We start from the raw sequence: 17,202 nt of genomic DNA, 5'->3' as shown, positions 1-17,202 counted from the left end.
GTCATCATGGGTGAATATTGATGAGTCGGGTTAGATTTGAAAGGATTCTAGCATCAAAGCCACAACAGAACACATGAAAGGGTTGAACACTCTTAAAACCTGCAACATGGCCCTGGTTAAACCGCAGTTACGAGGCGAGACGACTGCAAAGCAGAGCGTTTGTCTCCTTTCGGGCATCTTGACCGGAGACAAAGCCGTAACTGGAGCTGCGTGCACGGTGCAGCACGAACCGGCGTGCGTGCTGAATGACAAAGTGATACTTCCTCCGAGGTGGCGAGGTCTGCCAAAGCAAACGCAGCGGGGCGTGGTGCTCCCCGAGGCCAGAGCTGCATGTTCAGCTCTTTGGAGGATGCTCGCACTGACAGCTTGAGCTCTAACTCACTCCCTGTCAGCACTTTTTTTTTTTTAAACGGATGTGTGTGGGACAACAATCAAAAAAAAAAAAAGCCTGAAATATTGGCTCCCTGGCCGGGCGCGCAGCAGACGGCGGGGAGATGGAAATGTGAGCAGCGGGGGAGGTCGGCGAGGTCCCGGTCATCGCGGCCGTCCTGGATGTTATTTCATCCGTCTCTATGACTAATACACAATCAATTATTTCACCCTAATGGTGCAATTGCGAGGCTGCAAGCTTGCAAGATTTAGAGTTCAAATAAATCAGAGGAGGAGGAGGAGGAGGAGAAGAAGCCATCACAAATAAGCCAATTACCAAAGTGAATACGGATGTACGGTATCATGCTGTTGTAATTATTCTAAAACACACACAAGCCAGGATGTCTTAAAAGTGCTCTGTTTATCCTCTTACGTGTGCTAACTTTGGATTATATGGAGTGCAACGCGGAGATGTTTGAACAACCTCAAGAACCAGGATGGTTCTGGAAGGAACACAATCCCTTTCCCATTGATCTGCTTGCACTCACAATCCAGAGCATCTGAGGACACAGATTTTTTGGACCGAGCCCTGAAACACAATCTCTCCACACTCTTCAACTCCTCATCGAAAAAGCACACAATTGTCTTGTGAATGACCTTGTGGTGCTACACTCACCAATTTTTACTACTTATTCTACTGGTTGTGCAGGAAAAAGTGGTTTCATCAGTCTTTAACCGTTCATTTTTCAGGACACACAGGATTTCACATAGCCGGGTTTTTTTTTTTAACTCGCTGTTGTCAACCTCGGCATTCGTTGTCACTAATCCCAAATATTCTCTCACACATCCGAAGGCTAGCGTCCAAGCGTTGGCTCGCGATGAGTTGAAGTAGCCTTGTGTCACATTTTATTGTTGCCGTATAAGCCAAGGCCAGATGTAAACGGAAATAGAGACGCAAGAGTCCAACAAGTGCACCGCTGCAGCGGGAATGTTAGCAGTCAGGCTTAAGCATGAAGAAAAAAAAAGCTAAACCGTTGGAGGAGATTCTCCCTCTTTCTCAGACTCGGTCGACAGTGGAAATTCACTGAGGCTTGATTATAGCAGGAGCGAGTGTTGGCTCAGCTGCGTGCTTTAAGAACCCATGATGTCAGAGCCTTATTTTCCTTGGAGAGACTCTCATCAGCTGCATTGTTCCAGGAAACCATGGTCTGTTCTCTGGGCAACAACAACAAAAAAAACCTACAATGTGGTCCCCACACACACACACACACAGTTTGCACCCGCATTTTTTTTTTTGCTGAATGCAGCATGCCGGCCGCAGCACAAACATGCAGATATCAAAACATCATGCACGGAGCATCGGAGGCCACGCCCCCCTCCTCCATCTGCTGCAACACTTTCCTACTTCTAATAGAGGAAATGCAGCGTGTCACATGCAATAATGTCCCCCAGGAGGATGATGAAAGCGATGCTCCTGGTGTCACACTCCTGAGGCCTCACTGTGCACGAAAGCAGTGAGCGGTGGGTCTCGAACCAGCGAGACTGACAGGTGATGCAAGCTCGCCGACAGCGCCGAGGAAACAAAAAAAAAGTACTCGGCAGCTTCCTCGAGTTCAAAATTCAAACCATGCGGCGAGCGGGCCGAAGTCTGGACGCGATTACGACCGCACACAACACGACGAGCATGAATATAAATGGCCGACAGCGCCGTCGGTAGTTGAATAAACTTTTTCTGGCATCGGGGGAAGATTTGACGAGCTGTGTTGTGGCGACATAAAGACTTAAAAAATAATGTTCGTGGATACACACGGAATCACATCTGGTCCTCGTAAGGTTACTCGACTCTTTTTTTGTTTGTTAATGTTTTGTACTGGAGGATTATGGTAATGATTTCTTTGAAATTCAATCAGCGACGAGATAAAAGACTTTCACCAAAGCTCAGAGATTCGCTGCGTCTTCTCGGCGAGCGCCGAGGAAAAGCGTCGACTCGTCGGGTTTCTCCTGCGCGTACCAGCGCGTCGAATATGGGAAAAAGGGGAAGGAGAGATTATCAGGAAGAGAGCGAGAGCGAGAAAGGTTACGACAACAGAGCACCGAGCTCACAAGTTCAGTTGTGCTTCTGCTGGAACGGCCGTGCCCCTGTGGACAAGTTCAGTCCTTCAGTAGAAGTCCTCGCCCTCCAACAATAATACTTACAAAATAAAGGCTGACCGCTCCAAGTAAAATCTCCTCAGCTGAGTTCAATAGCTATTATTCATGTCCCGGCTCTGCAACCCCTGCGCCACGGCTCCTGTGATGTTAATAAGGTACGTCTTTTGAGCCGAGGAGAGCTATGTCAACATCAAGGCCCTTTTCGGTTCACGCTTGCCTTTTATCCTCAGCTGATGACGGTGCCGGTTCTTCGAGGCTTGATCACAGAGCTGTGGCAGATCAAATCAAGCCCCTCTGGTTGTATAGAAGTCTATGCTTCATGTGTTAAAGCTGCATTCTCTCTAAAGACCACCTCTGGTTGTATAGAAGTCTATGCTTCATGTGTTAAAGCTGCATTCTCTCTCCTGACCACCTGGGGGGCGACTCCTCTGGTTGTATAGAAGTCTATATAAATGACTTCTCTCTTGATGTATTCCCTCAGTAAACATTGTAATCATGAGTTTATGTCTCAATCTCTAGTTTCAAGTCTTCTTTAATACAGCGTGATGTTCATTTAGTAAATTATGGTCATTTAGAGTTAAACAGACCATAAAGAAGATTGTGTTTTAGGGCGGGGCTACAAGGTGATTGACATGTCCGCGTTGTCCGCTCTGGGCACACAGCTTGTTTTAGTTCATTGTTACTTCTTTGGTGAATTAAACAAACATCTTAGTCAGCGTTCGGTTGTACTTCGCTCCACCTTCTTGTGTCAATTCTGGTTGCAAAAATCCAAAATGGCAACTTGCAAAATCCAAGATGGCGACAGTGAACTGGTTGAATGTCAACACTTCTGACAAAAAAAAATACATTTCATGAATTATAACTTTTATACATTGTGGAAAAAGTGTAAAGTTTTTGGAACTTCTGGTTTGATGACTAAACCCCGTAAACTTTCATGAAAAGGTGTTTACTCTTTTCAAAATGTGCATTTCCTCGTAACAACTCCTCATAATGTTCACATCAGTCTCGCCGGGTAAGACGTGTCATTGACCTTTTGTGCAGCCGCTGATGCTTTCAGAGAGAGTGACGACTGAATGGACGACTGAATGGACGTCTTTCATGCGACGCCGACCTACTGAGTTCATTTCAGCGTGTGGATTTTGAAGCAAAAGAGTGACAAATTAAATCCCGCCCCTTTGACCTCGGTGGAATAAAACCGACCTCCGCGTCTCACCCCTGTAATCCATTTGAATTCATCACATTTTTCGAAAAAACTGACAAAATAGATTCATTCACCTCTTTCTTTGCGAAAGAAACAGAAGTACAGCTGTGACTTTGAACCCTCCTGAGACCTTTCGGCCTTTGGGATGAAGGCAACCCTGCAGGACAGTATTAAGTTGGAAGCCAAACGCTTATATAAGACGAGTGAAAGCACTGTCACAGCACTCGTTTGGCGAGAGAAGATCAAGTCGAAGACGGCAGAGGCAGACATTGTAGAGACCATGATCTCCGTCTACTCGGCCCTGTGCACTCTGGTGCTGCTCTCCGAGCTGAGCGGCCGCTCGGTCGCCATTGCCGTGCCGGCGTCTAAAGTAGAAGACGGCGCGCAGGAGCAAAATGGCTTCTTCCTGGGGGCCGAGCCTCTGACGGAGCTCGCTGGGATCCCCCTCGGGTACGGACAAAACCTTGTGCTGGACGCCAACGAGAGGGATGAAGGCGGGAGCCCGAAAATCCTCTTTGTGTCGGTAAGTGTGGTATTTTTTTCCTTGCTTTGTTCTCCTGTTGTTTGGGTGAAGCGACCCTTTAAAGTCGTTAGCTCAACCGCCGAAATCGTTAGCTCAACCGCTGGAATCGTTAGCTCAACCACTCGAATCGTTAGCTCAACCGCTCGAATCGTTAGCCTAACCGCTCAAATCTTTCTTACGTTATCCCAAATAAATGTACTGTTTAGGAGGTGAGTCTCGGTTTGCAGCCATTGAACTCTGCCAATAACAGTCGCGCATCATAACTTTTCATCGTCTGAGATTTCTTTCCATAAACAACCGCAGCTAACCCGAGTTCAACAACAACCAAGAGCACGTCATCTCCATCCTGCGACTGAACATTTGACCCTTTTCGATTCGTCACCGTCCCCGTGTCTACCGCTAAAGTCAATACTTCCTACACATCTATGAAAAACTTTTACAGCAGCGCTGGAAAACCGGGAAATACTATTAGCCGAAAAAAGGTCAAACGATCACAAGCCTATAAAGATTTATTGGAATCACAGTGGGAAGAATGATGATGTATCTGCGCTCCCTCAAACGTTTTGGCCGCGATGCGCTAAGGGTTTATCCGGCGGTTGCGTCTCCTGTGTGTCATGAACATGGTGGTTATCTGTGCGGTAATGGGGAACAGGCGGCCATGTTGGAGAGAACAAAGCCATCTGGGTGAACCGAAGGGAAGAAAAACGGGCCACTGTGAAATAATAAAAAACCGGGGGAAACACATTTCTTCCATTCGGGGTTCCTGTGGCATGGATCAGCTGGAAAAAGACAGATCCAACACCTGTGCTGTGCGCGGAGATAATGTTTGAAAGCTGTTGCGACGATGTAACGTGTGGAAATGTGTGCGGCCCTTTTTGGCGTCGCTTCGTAATCGCCGATCGACGCTGCGTTTCAGGACGTGAGGCTGAAAGGACGCGGCATTCGTGGGATGAACCCGGCCTTCAGTCGGATCCTTCCTCGGCTCGCAGACCAGAGCTTGGGCTTTGCGTCAGCCGACCGCAGCTTGAAAGTGGAGCGCAGAAACACTGACATCGATAGTAAGTATCTGCAAAACCCGCTTCTCTGTATTAGCGTTAGCGATGTATTAATGTGAAGTATTCATCTCTCTCCTCTTTCCTTCTAGTACTGCGATGTATGATAGGGCGAGTGTACCGACCCTGCTGGAATGAATAAATGTGTTTCCCCCGACCAGCCCTGATTGTGCTATAAAAAATATATTCTTTACAGACCTTTTTTACAGCCGACATTATCAAAAAATGTGTTAACAACGGAAGTGTGTTTTTTTGTTCTCCTCCCCCCTCAGCCATCCAGAGGATTAGCACGCTTTAAACGCAGGAGAACAACTGTTTTAGAACAAAAAGGTGTTTCAGGTTTAACAAGTAACGGCGTTAACCGGTGACTTCAGGTGAAGCGTCCGTGGTTGCGTGTAAGTAACTTGTGTAGACGACAAAGATGAGCAGCTACAACACTTTCGTCTGAGTCACCTGTTAGCGCTGTCCCTCCTTAAACAGAGATAGCGGCTGTAAGCTAACAAATGTGTCTGGACTGATTACAAATAATCGTGTTTTGTGGTATTTTACATGCTGTATGTATAGTTGCAAGCATCTTCGTGACTTGTGTGCGTTTAATTTCTCGCTGGTGTAATCTTAACGCTAGGTTTCACCCCTAAATACATGTGTATGTCTGCCACTATTTATTGGGCTACTTGCCAATATATTGTACATCTTTACTAACAGCACACAGATCTGGAGAGTCTATTTCTTTCCAATTGTCAAAGCCCACATGTGTGTTACACTGAAATGCATTTCCTTGTTGAAAACGAGAGATCACAACTGTGTAAAACAAAATAAAAGTTTATTCAAATTGAAAAGTGCTTTTTGCTGTGGATTTTCACAGGTTGAATAAGATAAACGGCACAGCTGGAGATGAAATACACTTGATGAAGGAAGAGCAATGATCAAATCTCCCAATGAGCAGCTGAATTCACGCTGCTGCCACGAACCTCTACACATTGCTAAATTACTGTAAAACAATGAATCATTCAGTTAGCATGATTTTTCGATAACAAACGCTGAAAAATTAGCGAGTTCCTGCTTCTCGAACTGCTTATCATTTATGATCCTCTGATATTTTATCCAGTAAACGTATTGAACTTCTTAAACTCGGAGTGTTGAATGAGAAGATTGACGCCACTCTCACGTGCCGCATATGAAGTTACAGCCAAAGTGCAATTAGCTTAGCTTAGCATGATGACTTTAAATCATTTCCTCGGTCTAAAAAGCTTTAAAAATCTGCTTTTAAGCTCCTCTAAATATTTACTCATGAACTTTGTACATCTTGTAAAGCTAGGCTAGCTGTTTAGCTTCGCTTGATGTGAAAAGAAGCTAAGCTAAAGCATCACTTTAGCCTCATATTTAGCATATAGACACCCAACTCTTAGCAAGTAAACAAATCAGCATATCCCAAACGGTGTGCATTAAAACAAAACGACCATTAGACTCTGAAGAAGCTGGTTAGCTTCCCCTGTCCGGCTATCAGCTTCTTCTTACTCGTGGCCTTGCCGCCATTCTTGGCCGCCATTTTGACCACCGAGACACAAGTGAGCTGTTTCTTCTCCGGAGGCTCGTTCTCAGGTCCTCCACGTTGCTCCGAATCCACCTGCTTCCTCTTGCTGCCCTTTCGCTCATGCGTCCGAGCGCCAGCTTGCTTTCTACCGCCGGAGCCCACGCCTCCATCTTTTTGGACATTCGCACTTCTCGGCCCGAGAGCGCCCCCCCGCCGCACGGCGCTCCGCTCCTTATTCGGGCATTTAGACGAAGGAAGAGACTTGGCTGGAAAGATTGAAACAAAAAGCAACTGTGACAACCCGGCAAAGGGCGGGAATGCTGTGACGAAACCGCTGACGTTAGCTGCTACGTGTGCGTGTTTATCCCGCGAAGACTGAACGCTAACGTTTGTCACGTCGCCTGAATTCACACGAAACAAAAGGCAGAAGGGAAAATGGGCAAAAGGTCTGTATGCGAGTGTGTGTGTTTTTACTACAGATGTGGGTGTGAGCAGGTTTTATAGAATGGGGATTTGTTTAATGGCTGATGGTAAGTACCAGTCCCAGGGCTGGGGCTGCGAAGGGTTCAAGGCTGGAGCTGAGAAGGTGTGCCTGGGCCTCAATCCAGCCGTGTGGCGTCAGAGGAAACAGAAATCCACCCCAGCAGAAAAGAGAACGACCGCACCGCTTTGTTGTTGTTGACATGAGCTTTTCTCTACATGCAACAAGAGTCGAATGTGTACCTTCAGTTGTCGTCGTTGTCGTTGTCGTCGTCTCCACATCAGAGCTGCAGTCTTCACCCACAGCGGGGAGCGTTTGGCGTTTGGGTGCCGGGTGCACACAGGTGGGCACCTGGCTGGCGCTCGGGAACTCCAGCACGCGGTTGAGCGGCATTTCTTCGTCTTTGTACGTGCACGCGAACTGGGATCGAATTCCTCTTTCTTTAGGCTTAGAAGGAACGGGAAAGAAAAAAAAAACAAAAACAACCTTTAATCCAGCCGATGTGACAATAATGAGATGAGAAGACAGGAGCAGAAATGATTTATCCTCAGAGGACCATGAACGCAACAATGGCTTAGTTGTCTACACATTTTACGAGTCATGATTGTTAATAGGTGGCCAAGATTTCGGTAAGGATGCATTTAAAAAAGCATCGACTATGACTATGGGGCTGATTTATTAAATAAAATGAATATACATTATATACTGGAGAAGTTTTGACTCATGTTTTCTACATTTAAAAGATTTAGACATCAATTTTACATGCTTTTTTTTTACAGAGTTGCTACTCCAGGATTCATTAATTCTATAATAAAACAATTATCAATGTATATTTACGTATTTATTTGTTTTACTCAGTTGGTAAAGCAACATTTTTAAACGAGGCATCACGAGTTGTGTTTCAAATCAATCTTTTCTGCTTTAATTAGCCACATTTCTTTCTTGCTATGACGTCTTGCACCAATTACAAGCTGTCTGATAACCACCATTGAGTCACACATGAGCCCAACTTTAAACAAGAGTTTTTTCAGTCTTATCACAAGGCTGAGACAGCAGAGCATCCTTAAAAATGCCATTTTTTTCGGACGGCCTGAGGTGTAACAAGAGTGAATGATACTAAAGACTACAATCCCGGCCTCGGGGCACAGAGATACACAGCTTCTCCACCTCCTGTTTGATCTACGCCTGCTAGGGATTATCACAATCCAAGGATTTTGCCCTTCAGGCCAGCGGGCCACGAAAGGGAGGATCAATTCAGATGAATAAAAATACAGCGAGTAAAGCTGGGTGGGTCCGTAAAGCACAAAGGGATCAAAGACTTCAAAAGAACTTCTTCAAAAAAAACAAAAAAAACACACCACAGCTCTAAGAACAAGGCACACTTCAATAAAGGAGAAATGCGCGCTGCCCTGGTTGCATGCTAATAAAAGCGATCTGAAACAATGGGAGGGGATGGACGAGTGAACACTATGACCAGACTGTGACCGACGGGTCAAGTCTAATCCAATTACAACAGGTGGGAGCGCGCCGCGGCACCGTGAAGGGCAGACGGGCCTCATTCCTTCGAGGACGTCTGTCCCGAAATAACCTCTGCAACGCCGCCGGACCCGGAGACACCTGACCCAGACATTCCTGACCGCACTTCCCCAAAAAAAAAAAAGCAGGTGCAAGCAATTTCTGCAGCTTTCGCCAGCGTGTAAGATAGAAGAAGTGAGAGCAGGTGCCCCATTAATCTTATCCGATACGACCGATGCGCTCGGGTATCGTCAAATGGATCTTCCCCCCTTCCAGACGTCACAAACACTAAATTGCTTCTGCGTTTGTGGCCGAGACTTGATATCTGGAAGCGTCCCAAAGAGCAAGAATCCGAAATCAAGTCCCATCTACCTCGTGCGCACGCGGTCGACGTCAGCGCGTCATGAAACCGCCCGGAGAAGTCTGGGGCGATCAAGTCGTTCGGCAGACAACAGGAAACAATAACCTTTCAAGTTTTCCCCTCGCTGGTCGAATTACGCGACTGATATGGCGTCTTCAAAGTGAAATTGATGCAGAGAGCTTCCGCTCGCCGAGTTCAGGAAGCGGTGAGCCGCCCAGGGACCATTACAGCACACTCAAACAGGAAGGCGGCCAGATTGCGGGGAAGCTAAAATGACATCTGCTAGCGCGATCAAATAAAGGAGCCATTTCACAAAATGCGTTTAGCATACATGTTCAAAAAAAAAAAAAAAAGGAGTTCACACAGCGGAGCTTGCTCCGTGTTAAAACAGCAGTTTGGCCTTTAAAATATAAAAGCTGGTCCCTGGGAAGTGTTTTTTTTGGGTGACTCAGCAAATGTGCAGTGGTGGAATAAATACACATAAAAGGTTGCAGTGTCACACACACAAAAAACTCCATTACAAGTCAAAATCCTGCACTCAAATGTGTAAAAAATCATCAGATAAATGCATGTTAGTAGGAGTTAAAGTGCTCATCATGGTGCAGAACGACCCCCTTTTCACAGTGTTATTATAATATTGGCAATAAAAGTTGTTTAATAATAATAATGTGACAGATTTTTCTCACACCCGAGAAAGACGGAGCAGCCGAGCTCACGGCCAGGAAGGAAGGAAGGAAGGAATAAAGAGATATTTGATATCAGATACACGGCGTGTTATATTGTGCACAGCAAGCAAATGGACCCCGAGCCCTGACGACGGGATAACTTATCATCGGGGGCCGGTTAATGGTTTGAATCCCACCGCCAGTGAGTCGTTTCACGCCGTGGATTTGTCGAAAACGGCGCTCCTCGAACCGACGAGCGAGAGCTGAAACGCAGCTGTGCAAACGGGGAACGGTGGAAGTCAGTTAAGATGTGAGCTTTCAGCTAAGCAAATAAATAATATAATACCGGGGAGAAATTACAGGATGTAAAGACATTATTCTCAATGTTTGTACATCTGATTCAATTTGAAGTAACTGATGGTTTGGATTTGGAGGCTCTCGGGTGAAGGAGGGGGGGCAGGGAGGGGAGGGGGGGTACGTTACCTTGGGTTTGAGCAGGTCTAGTCGGGTCTGGACTCGGCTCTTTAGGGGTTCTGGAGAACATCCAGAAGACACTTCGGGGGATCTGAGGTGCCGAGCCGACACCGAGAGGCAAAGACAAGAAGTTTACGAGTTAGAGAAGCTCTTTATTGCAGCTTTACATGATCATATTCGTGTATAAGATGTTGATGTCAGCCTTCATTGTCATGCAACATAATGTACCCCCCCGCCCCCCCCACCATCAAACAAAGCCAGTGGCTATTTCATTTTTTTATATTATTATTTTTATTTCAGATGTTTAACCAGAGAGAATTGTTCCAGTGTGCTGTGGGAGGATTTTCCTCCATATGGTTTTAGTGGAGAGTCTCATGTCGGTCTAATTGCTGTTTGAGGGGCTTTCCCACTCCGACTGAATCCCACGGTGGTGAAAATAGTCAAATATAATTCCAACTCTTTTTAATTTCACCATTGTTGTACTTGAACCCTCGAAGGATGCGACACAGATCGATTTAAGATCATCAGAACGAACCATGAAAGTCTACGGAGCACAATTCAGGGATCATTAAAAATCAGAAGGGTGCATTCTCCCTTGTGACCACCAGGGGGGCGACTCCTCAGGTTGTATAGAAGTCTATGCTTCATGTCTTAAAGCTGCATTCTCTCTCCTGACCACCAGGGGGTGACTCCTCAGGTTGTATAGAAGTCTATGCTTCATGTCTTAAAGCTGCATTCCCTCTCCTGACCACCAGGGGGTGACTCCTCTGGTTGTATAGAAGTCTATATAAATGACTACTTCTCTCTTGATGTGTTCCCTCAGTAAACATTGTAAACATGAGTTTATGCCTCAATCTCTAGTTTCAAGTCTTCTTCTATACAGCATGATGTTCATTTAGTACATTATGGTCAAAGACACCATAAAAGAGGTTGTGCTTTAGGGGCGGGGCTACAAGGTGATTGACAGGTCTCTACTAGAGCTCATTGCTTCAGTTCACAGGTTGCAAAACCCAGTTTAATGGAAATGTCCTCTGGTTATAGTCGTTAACCCTTAAGACATAAACCACAGTGTGCCAACCTGAAGAGGTCGAGCACGCAGGTCGCCTCCTCGCCACTGAGGACGGGCTGGTCCTCGGACAGCAGGTCCGCCTTGTTCGGACACGGCGGAGTCAGCGCCTCTTCGTCCAGCAGCGCCATCAGCACCTTCACGGTGTCCCGGCCTCCGAACGCAGTGCAGTGATTGACCGCGTGGGCCCTCGGCTGCAAAACACACCGACAACAATCAGGGTCCACTGTCGAGAAGAGCCGCCTGAGCTGTGAGAGCAGAGGTTATATATGTGCACATTACCCTGGCGGGGCTTATCCCCGTGCCGCTCCCGTTAGCAGCTTGCGTCTGGATCTGGTGGAGCTGGCGGATCCTCTCCTTCAGCTCCTTCGCCGTCTCGTCGGCGGCGTTGCACACCTCGTCCGCGCCGCCGCGTCCCTTCACCAGCAGCGCCCTGATGGCGGCCACCAGCCGGGCGCCACACGCACTGGGAGGCAAACACACAACGGAGAGAGTGGAAGTGAGAAGTAGGTATCAGAAGACGCGTCTGCAGAGCTTTCAGAGGGTTCAGCCAATATTTGCCAGCGTGAGGAACTCCTTCCTAAAAATGGAAAACGCCGAAAAAAAGCCAGGCCTTGGGGTCTGACTGTCTTTTCCGAGAGATATACGCCGGCTTCGCTTTCAATTAATTGGACGACCGGCTCAAAAGAGCTCAGAGTACTTGTGTTGATGATAACGTCCAGTTTGAGCTTCCTACTTCGCGCTCACTCCTGTGAGTTTGAGCTAAAAAGCTTAAAAAGCACGTGCTCAGGGAGATCGCAGTAAGGTGGAGGAGGTGGTGGTGAAGGTGGTGGTCCAGCCGTGACCCGGCTCCGGTGCGAGCCTCTCAGTAACGGAATAATTTTGGGTGGGGGTGGTGGTGGAAACAGATGTTCGCAAGGGGCCCTGAACTCTCCATAGAAGGTGTTTGTGTGAGGAAACGCAGCACTCCACCGAGAGCGCAAAGCCACCGCCTGTTGAAAGACACGTGTTGGGCCGAGTTCACCGTCGTCTCATCAGACCGCACGAACCGAAAAAGGAAAAAAAAAAACTCAGAAGAAGAGCGACGGGAGCCGAGAGCCGCCGCACAAACATCGCAATGTGTTTTTGCGGCTCGGTACAAAAAAAAAAAAAGCTCCACCTTCACGTGATTGACCGGCTTAAATCATTTCTGATAACCTGCTTCTGTTGTGGTGCCAAAAAAAGCTGAAGGCTTGATGATTATTCATCAAAGGAGGGAAACAAAAAAAAGGTATTTAACTTTAAAAAAAAAGACGGGCTTTGATGTGGCAAAGATGAACATGCTTTAGCCATCCAAATTGTTATCACGAGAAGCTGAGATGGGAGTCATTACAGGGGATTTGGAGGACATAATGGCGAGGACAGGTGGATTTTATGATCACAGGTGTGATTCCAGTCCCCCCCCACACACACACACACACACACACACACACACACGCACACACACACCTACACAGAGCTGAGAAGATTATATGAAACTCATGAGAAGTGAAATGCCCGCACCAGAGACAGAAAGGCGGCCGGGGGGTCAAACTGAATTTAACATGAACTTGAATTTACAGGAAGAAGTTAAGCAATTCAAGGAAAAAGCCAACTCCGTCATGAATCACGAGTTCCAGTGTGTTTGACCTCATTCGCTGCCAGATATCGACGCATTCGCAACTTTTCTTGGAACCTCCTGCGTTCCCCCAAAAAATCAGCGCTGGATGATTTCTCTGGAAATTGAATACGTGTATACCATCATGAGACTGCATTAAAGTAAAGTCGGCAGTAATGCGTTGTTTAAAAAGAGGAAAGCCGGTTGTTCAGGAAGTCGACAAAGACGTGATTTTTAGGTAATATTTCAAAGGATGTGGTCGTTCTACACTGAGAGGATGTTATTGTCGTCAAATCCCATGAAAAGACCAAACTAACCAGGATGTGAGAGCTTGATTGTTGTCCAGAACTTTTGAAAGTCATCATTATTACACTCTTCTGCTGCTGAAAACAAATACAGGAGTGCAATGTGTATTATTCCGCCGCTGAAAATAGTCCTGTTCCTTTGCTGTTTCAGTGAAATCGAGGAGCCATTTTTAAAAATAAGACTCCAGGAAGTTACTGTACCTGGCCAAAAAACAGTCTGGCACAGTTTTAGCACTTCCTTTTTTTCCGTAGGTATTAAACAAACAATATATAACGTGTTAATTTGTGGGCCTTGGAGGTGCTGGAAGCTAGAATTTCTCCAAACTGTTTCCAGTCTTCGTGCTAAGCTAGGCTAACCTTCTCTGGCTGCAGCGTTGTATTTAAAGGACAGATATGAGAGATGTGTTAATCTTTCTCCCTTTCAGTGTTTATTAGTCTACTTTGTCACGCTTTTAAACTGGATATCCTTCTTTAATATATTTGATTTTGTTCAAAGAGTGAATGTTTTAAGAGAAAACCAAACCAGAATACTGTAATTTGTTTGGTTACTTTAAATTCTCGGGCAATGGATCTTAGTGCATCGACGGTCTCCTGCTTCAGCGAGAGGATCGGTTCTCCAGAAGGAACCCGGATGATTTCCTAGGACTTTCCATCCAAGGTCACCGTCTTACATGACCAGGCCTCTTCAAAGTGTTCTAGGGGCCGACACGGCCGCAAATAAACCGATCAAGGGCGTACTGTTCAGCCCTAAATGTGGCGCTACGCCTGATTCTGTCACAAGAAACGAGGTGTCGCCTCAGAAGAAAACAGCGAGACATGAGCGAGTGGATTAGGCCTCGTCGTGTACCTCGGGTCAGGAATCTCCCCCAGTATTTCCTCCAGGTTGTCGAGAAACTGGACGTAGTCGGACAGGCCTTTGACGTGTTTCCTCAGGGGGTCGCACTCCGCTGGAGCGTAGCCCTTTCCTCCGAGCTGGATGGCCCTCATGAAGGACGTCACAGCCTGCAAGAGACCCCCGGACGTCGTGCCAGAGACGGTTACTACGATTGTTTTTCACGTCACAGGTTCGGTGTGCAGAGAGTGGGTGTTTCTTACCAAGAAAAGAGAGGTGTTGTTGTTGCGCGCTGCATGCTTAATGTCGGTGAATGCCTGGCGTCCAAGAGCGCGACTTGGGACGTCGAGGGTTAGCGCCAAGGCCATGTCGCTCTTGGCGTTCACGAGCAGACTCAGGTAGGAGCAGAAAACCCGTCTCACTGCCATTTTCACCTGAACGTCATGAATGGATTGAACATATTCATTGTCTTATTTACACTGGATTAAACAAAAACAACAAGGTATGATAATGAGGTCGACTTGTACGTGTTTTTAGACCTTTAAACAGAGCCGGGTTCGCCTGTTTTGAGTCGTTTTTCAGGCTTTATGCTAAGCTAAGCTAAGCTACTGACAGACATGAGAGTGCTGTAGGATTTCTGATCCAAGAAAGAGAAACTACGTAATTCCCGAAATGTCAAGCTATTCCTTCAGTAAAGCTTTTGGGCTTGAGGCACGTCTAGTTTTGTTTATAATATACCAAAAAACGGACAGTAGCTTTACATTTCCCCGAGTAAAACCACTAAAAACAGCAGCTGACGGCGCGTATTAAACTCCAAACATTACATCACTCTCGCTGCTAGTGCAGCAGTAAGCCGCCACTAAAAAAACTCATAAATTCACAAGTAACTGAGAAGAGTGGAGAAAAGAGACTCTGTAACAGAAGCACTTGTCCAGCGCCACTTTGTGTTGTTTTTAAACATCTGCCTGGTAATTGAATTCACATTGCGCTCTTAAATCTAAGTGATATGATATAGAGTTCCTGTCAATAAGAGCAGGATGGAAAGTAAATGTGTGGATTATTGCCAGCAGGAGAAAAAAAAGCCTTTTTCATTTTCTTCAGGAAAATTAAAAAAAAAACGTCAGATGAGGGTAGAGGGCAAAGTGGAAAGAGGGGTTTCTCATGATGCTTTATGATAAAAGCTGCACTTTTTTTGTATGTGTGTGAAAGCAGGGCTGGGCCTACCTGTGAGCTGCAAGGTCTGCTTTTACGAGACGGTGTTGACGGGACGGATGAGTCGGGCAACTCTGCCACCTCCGTGTTTCCGGATAAGAACTCAAACAGCTGGATCTTTGCAAAAGAATCAGGAAAAAAAAGCAATGAGAGAGATGCATCGATTGAACTCATCAGCCAATCAGATCAAACCGACGTCGTCGGTCTGATTTCAAGCAGCTCCGGCTCACCGGGCTCACGGGCTCCCCCGGGTCCGAGTCCACTAGCCTCAGCTGCTTGTACATGGAGAGGATATCGACCAGGTCCACGGTGTTGGAGCGCTTCAGGGAGGATTCGTACGCCTCCAGGATGAGATCATAGTTCTCCAAGCGTGCAAAGTTGGGGGGTGGCAGGTGAAGTTTGTCTAGCAGTAAGTGTTTCCAGGCCATCAGGACATCACTCAGAGCCACTTTGAACTCTCCAGCGTGCTGTCACAGGAAGAGAGAAAACAGTGAAAGCGGCGGCCATAATTACCGACGGCCTGGAACCAATCAGTTCAAAAGCAGAAAAGGCCTTCGGCAACGGGGCCGTGAGCGGTCTCGGCCGGAAACCTGTGGTAATGTCGTCGGTTATAGACGTGATGACATTTAGCCTGACGGTTCAATTGAATTATGTCATGATGATGATGATGATGATGTGAACTGGGCTTGTACCGCTTTGTTTTTGGGGTTACAGCGGGAAGCCAGAGAATCATCACGTCGTTTTATTGCTATTCTCGCGAATGTATTTTTAACTTTTTATTGTATTTGTTGGTTTGCGTTCCCTGGCTCGGTTACGTTAGACTCGGCTCTAAAATGAGTAACATAGTGCGGCGATCCCTCACCCAGCTTCGCACTGAATAATTCCCGAAAAAGGGCATTTATCAGAAGCCACAGGAGTGTATTTTTTTCGACACCATTTGTAATATATTAGACTGTTTTCTGAGCCGTTGCATACTTTGCTTTTGCCACACATTGTTCATGAAAGGATGAATAAAGAGCTTCGAACAGAATTCAATGGAAGAGAGGATGTTTTAATAAAAGCAATGAACTGTTACCTGCTTGCTAACTTCTGCCATGGCCAGCTGCAGCAGCATCAGCATGCCGTCAGCTCCATGAATGGTGGTCCTTTCAGAGTGCAAAACCCTGTGGCACTCTCGCCTGAAGATTTTAACCACCACTTTTAGGTGATTTCCCAAAGCCTCCATTTCCCTTTAAAACAGCAGCAAAGGAAAAGTATCTCTGAAAACCTGGTTAAGAAAAATAATCAAATGTAAAATCCCTTGACTCTGGTTTCTCTTTTACATGTTGTTTAATAAACCAGATTTTACTGCACACAGATGAAAAAAAACAAACGTAAAAATGTAAATTTTTAAAACATAAAAGTCATTTATTGACAGAACAGAAGGAACAACCTTCCGTAATCATTGATTTATTGACCTCAGTGGCTCAAAGGTAAGAGGTAAGTCCCATATCTTACTATTTATTCCAAAAAGTGTGTCTTTATGTCAACGCCCACAAGATGCATTCATATAACTAAGAGTATAATATGTTTATGGCTACATCAAATCACAGACAAAGGTAATTCAAAGGTGCAAACCTCTAATGTTGTAGTAGTCTCCGGGTACACGCGTCCACGACAAAAGCACTGTTTTGAATTTTTAAACGGCCGATGACGTATATTGCCTCTGGCCAATCAGCGTTTAGAACACACCAATGGGTGCGGTTGACTAAAAACATACTCCTGTTAAACATTAAACTTTAATAGTTTCGTGGCATAAGTCTGTAAAGTGTTTCTTATTACAAAT

The 17,202-nt window shown here is 46.1% G+C and overlaps 2 protein-coding genes across 2 annotated transcripts; one reads left to right on the top strand and one right to left on the bottom strand.

The window, feature by feature from the left end:
* The first annotated feature begins 3,662 nt into the window (after positions 1–3,662).
* pmch (pro-melanin-concentrating hormone) lies at positions 3,663–6,135 on the top strand. The gene is made up of 3 exons (XM_068586879.1): positions 3,663–4,244; positions 5,161–5,302; positions 5,389–6,135. The coding sequence occupies exons 1-3, from the start codon at positions 3,867–3,869 to the stop codon at positions 5,436–5,438; spliced, it is 570 nt and encodes a 189-aa protein (XP_068442980.1). The 5' UTR covers positions 3,663–3,866; the 3' UTR covers positions 5,439–6,135.
* Positions 6,136–6,153: 18 nt separating this feature from the next.
* parpbp (PARP1 binding protein) lies at positions 6,154–17,033 on the bottom strand. Its single transcript, XM_068586878.1, has 11 exons — positions 16,995–17,033; positions 16,453–16,606; positions 15,608–15,844; positions 15,390–15,494; positions 14,429–14,599; positions 14,181–14,335; positions 11,675–11,858; positions 11,405–11,586; positions 10,336–10,417; positions 7,554–7,758; positions 6,154–7,096 (listed from the first exon to the last, which is right to left on the bottom strand). Exons 2-11 carry the CDS (start codon positions 16,600–16,602, stop codon positions 6,759–6,761), a joined length of 1,809 nt encoding a protein of 602 aa, XP_068442979.1. The 5' UTR covers positions 16,603–16,606; positions 16,995–17,033; the 3' UTR covers positions 6,154–6,758.
* Positions 17,034–17,202: the final 169 nt, after the last annotated feature.

The sequence above is a fragment of the Clinocottus analis genome, unplaced genomic scaffold, assembly GCF_023055335.1.
Source record: "Clinocottus analis isolate CAN_PGR_092001 unplaced genomic scaffold, fCliAna1.0.p SCAF_20, whole genome shotgun sequence".
Classification (NCBI taxonomy): domain Eukaryota; kingdom Metazoa; phylum Chordata; class Actinopteri; order Perciformes; family Cottidae; genus Clinocottus; species Clinocottus analis.
This window is presented reverse-complemented; position numbering and strand designations above follow the sequence as displayed.

Bases quoted from the DNA above. Each gene is read 5' to 3' on its own strand.
- pmch (XM_068586879.1), top strand. From the start codon at position 3,867: ATGAAGGCAACCCTGCAGGACAGTATTAAGTTGGAAGCCAAACGCTTA. The intron at 4,245-5,160 runs GTAAGTGTGGTA...GCTGCGTTTCAG, and splicing joins CGAAAATCCTCTTTGTGTCG to GACGTGAGGCTGAAAGGACG. The intron at 5,303-5,388 runs GTAAGTATCTGC...CTTTCCTTCTAG, and splicing joins CAGAAACACTGACATCGATA to TACTGCGATGTATGATAGGG.
- parpbp (XM_068586878.1), bottom strand. From the start codon at position 16,602: ATGGAGGCTTTGGGAAATCACCTAAAAGTGGTGGTTAAAATCTTCAGG. The intron at 10,418-11,404 runs GTTGGCACACTG...TCGGCACCTCAG, and splicing joins TGCGTGCTCGACCTCTTCAG to ATCCCCCGAAGTGTCTTCTG. The intron at 7,097-7,553 runs GTACACATTCGA...CAATCTTTCCAG, and splicing joins GACAACGACGACAACTGAAG to CCAAGTCTCTTCCTTCGTCT.